This window comes from Brassica oleracea, unplaced genomic scaffold (assembly GCF_000695525.1).
Source record: "Brassica oleracea var. oleracea cultivar TO1000 unplaced genomic scaffold, BOL UnpScaffold00960, whole genome shotgun sequence".
Classification (NCBI taxonomy): domain Eukaryota; kingdom Viridiplantae; phylum Streptophyta; class Magnoliopsida; order Brassicales; family Brassicaceae; genus Brassica; species Brassica oleracea.
Window position 1 is genome coordinate 40,412 of NW_013617552.1, and position 2,594 is coordinate 43,005.

Below are 2,594 nucleotides of genomic sequence, written 5' to 3' on the forward strand. Positions count from 1 at the left end.
CTAGGGTCGAAATAGAGAGAGAAAATGTGATAAATCTACACAAGGCTTTACCTTCCAGACTTGTTTGAAGAATCTGATCCCATGTATACCAAGCCCCAAGACAAGCAGTTGTGTCAAGTTTAGTGTTGGAGGTCAGCTTTGGTTCATTCAAACAATCTCAGCAAGTGTGAATAGTTGACAGGTTGATCCACTTTAGTATCTTTAGTACTATCTGCAGTCAGTAAGTCTAGAATGGTGCTAAAGAGTCGTTAGATAACAAGCAAAAATCTAATAAGTTCACTATTCCCTTCTTGACTCAATAAAACTCTTTCGAAAACATTTTGATAATACTCATGAACACACTAATATTAGTAAACATCCCCCCATACTTAAATTTCACTGTTCCCACACTACAGGAAATGTGGTTAGTAATAGCGGACGAAAAGCGCTATCATTTTGGTTTAATAGCGTTTCCTTGGACGCTCTGACATCACCCGTTATAAAAAGTCCAACCCTTTTAATAGTGATTTTCCTCTGTGCTATTACTAAGTGTATAACAATAGCGCTTTTGTGTTCGTAATTGTTAGTATTTATAATAACGTTTAATAAATGTTATTAGAACCAAATAATTTGATTTTTCCTAGTAACAAAGATAGCAAATGTTTCGTGTTATTAATTAGTTTTATAATTATGCCAAAATTAATTAATAATAATTATTGAATTGATTTTTAAATAATTAATTCGAAAATATGAAATAAAAACAATATAAAATATTAAAATTCCAAAAATCAATATAATTATTCAAATCCCATAACACAACATTATCACATTCATACAAACCATCACACAAGCATACAACATATCATCAATCTACCACTAATAAACTTTCACAATCATCCCTAACATATACACTATCATCATCCATATCATCACCCATATCATCAACTTCTTGGACAGGTAAAGGAGCACCACCTAAATCCTCTTCTGTTTCCAATTCATGATAACCTCTAGGTGGTGCTCTCATAACAACATACCAATTTGAAGCATCATCCTCCCTAGAGTAGAAAACCTGTTTCGCTTGAGAAGGTAGAATGAATGGATCTTTCAAATAGGCTGCTTGGTTCATATGAAGGTTAACAAGAGTGAAGCCATCTTCTTCCTTCACACCATTCGCTGTGTTTGCCCAGTTGCATCTAAAGAGTGGCACTTTGAACATGTGATAGTCGATGACCAAAATCTCCTTTATCACTCCATAGTATGTAATCATATCCGCGACCTGTCTCATATCTCTTGCACTTGATCTACACATGCTAAAGGCTTCATAAGTTACTCCACTGTTTTGTGTCTTCAGCTTGACCGCATCAGTATGAAACCGTTGGCCATTGATGATGAATCCTTTATGTGCTAAAGCAACATTTCTTGGTCCAAATGCCAACCACCTTATCTCCTTAGAATGACTATCTTTTGAGTCTAAATGAATCTGCCGCAGGAAATCAGAGGATTATCATCAAGCCGAGGTACTTAAATTATAATCAAAACATGATAATATGTACCACGAAACCAATCATCAATCTACAAGCTAACCAGTCATAAGATACAAACCAGGCATCATGATACAAGCTAACTAGTCATCACCAAACAAGCTAACCAGTCATCACCAAACAAGCTAACCAGTCATCACCAAACAAGCTAACCAGTCATCACCAAACAAGCTAACCAGTCATCACCAAACAAGCTAACCAGTCATCACCAAACAAGCTAACCAGTATTTACAATAATAATCAAGAAAAGAATTTGGAGTTTGTAACCTTATTTTTAAGCCATTTTGTAAAGTGTTCAGTATGGTTTTTTCATAACAAAGTTTCATTTTTAGCCAATCGAGCATCCTTAGCTTGCAACTCTTCCAAATGCATCCTGATTTTAAATTAAACAACAGTATATGAAAATGAAATTATGAGTAAAACAAGTAGAAGAAACATAGAGAATTACTTACTCAAGAAAGGGATCCAAAGATGCCATGTTCATTAGCACATATCGATGTGAAATGTCTCTATCTTTATCTGACAGGGTAACCTCTATACCCTTCTGCAGAGGTCGGCCTTCAACCACCATTCTATCAGCCTCAACATCTTCATTACGATTAACTGCTTCTTGAACTGGTACTGATTCTTTAAGGAACTCTAAACAAAATGCAACACATTCTCCAGCTAAATACGCCTCAGCCATACATGCTTCTGGCCTTGCATAATTCTTAACAAAAGCCTTTAGTGTTTTCATGTACCTATAACTCAGGAAATATGAATATTAGTCAAACATCATTGTGGGAAGTGGATATATTGAAGAGAGATGTTGATCAAACCTTTCGAAGGGATACATCCATCGGAAGTGAACTGGTCCTCCCAACCGTGCCTCTCTTGATAAATGTAGTGGAAGGTGAAACATGATATCAAAAAGGGCTGGAGGGAAGAAGCGCTCCAGCTGACACATTGTCTCCACAAACTCTGTCTCCATGGATATAAGTTTCTCTGGGTATGCGCTGACACAACCTGTTGAAGTAACTGCATAATATATTTATGGCTATCCTAGGACCCCTATGTAACAACCCTCTTAATGCA

The 2,594-nt window shown here is 36.2% G+C and overlaps 1 protein-coding gene across 1 annotated transcript; it reads right to left on the reverse strand.

Annotated features, from left to right (window-relative positions):
- Positions 1–844: 844 nt before the first annotated feature.
- Positions 845–2,490, reverse strand: LOC106320570. Its single transcript, XM_013758953.1, has 3 exons — positions 2,339–2,490; positions 2,053–2,260; positions 845–1,459 (listed from the first exon to the last, which is right to left on the reverse strand). Exons 1-3 carry the CDS (start codon positions 2,488–2,490, stop codon positions 845–847), a joined length of 975 nt encoding a protein of 324 aa, XP_013614407.1.
- Positions 2,491–2,594: the final 104 nt, after the last annotated feature.

Bases quoted from the DNA above. Each gene is read 5' to 3' on its own strand.
- LOC106320570 (XM_013758953.1), bottom strand. From the start codon at position 2,490: ATGGAGACAGAGTTTGTGGAGACAATGTGTCAGCTGGAGCGCTTCTTC. The intron at 2,261-2,338 runs GTTTGATCAACA...CCTGAGTTATAG, and splicing joins TGGATGTATCCCTTCGAAAG to GTACATGAAAACACTAAAGG. The intron at 1,460-2,052 runs GTTACCCTGTCA...TTCCTGCGGCAG, and splicing joins CTCTGCAGAAGGGTATAGAG to ATTCATTTAGACTCAAAAGA.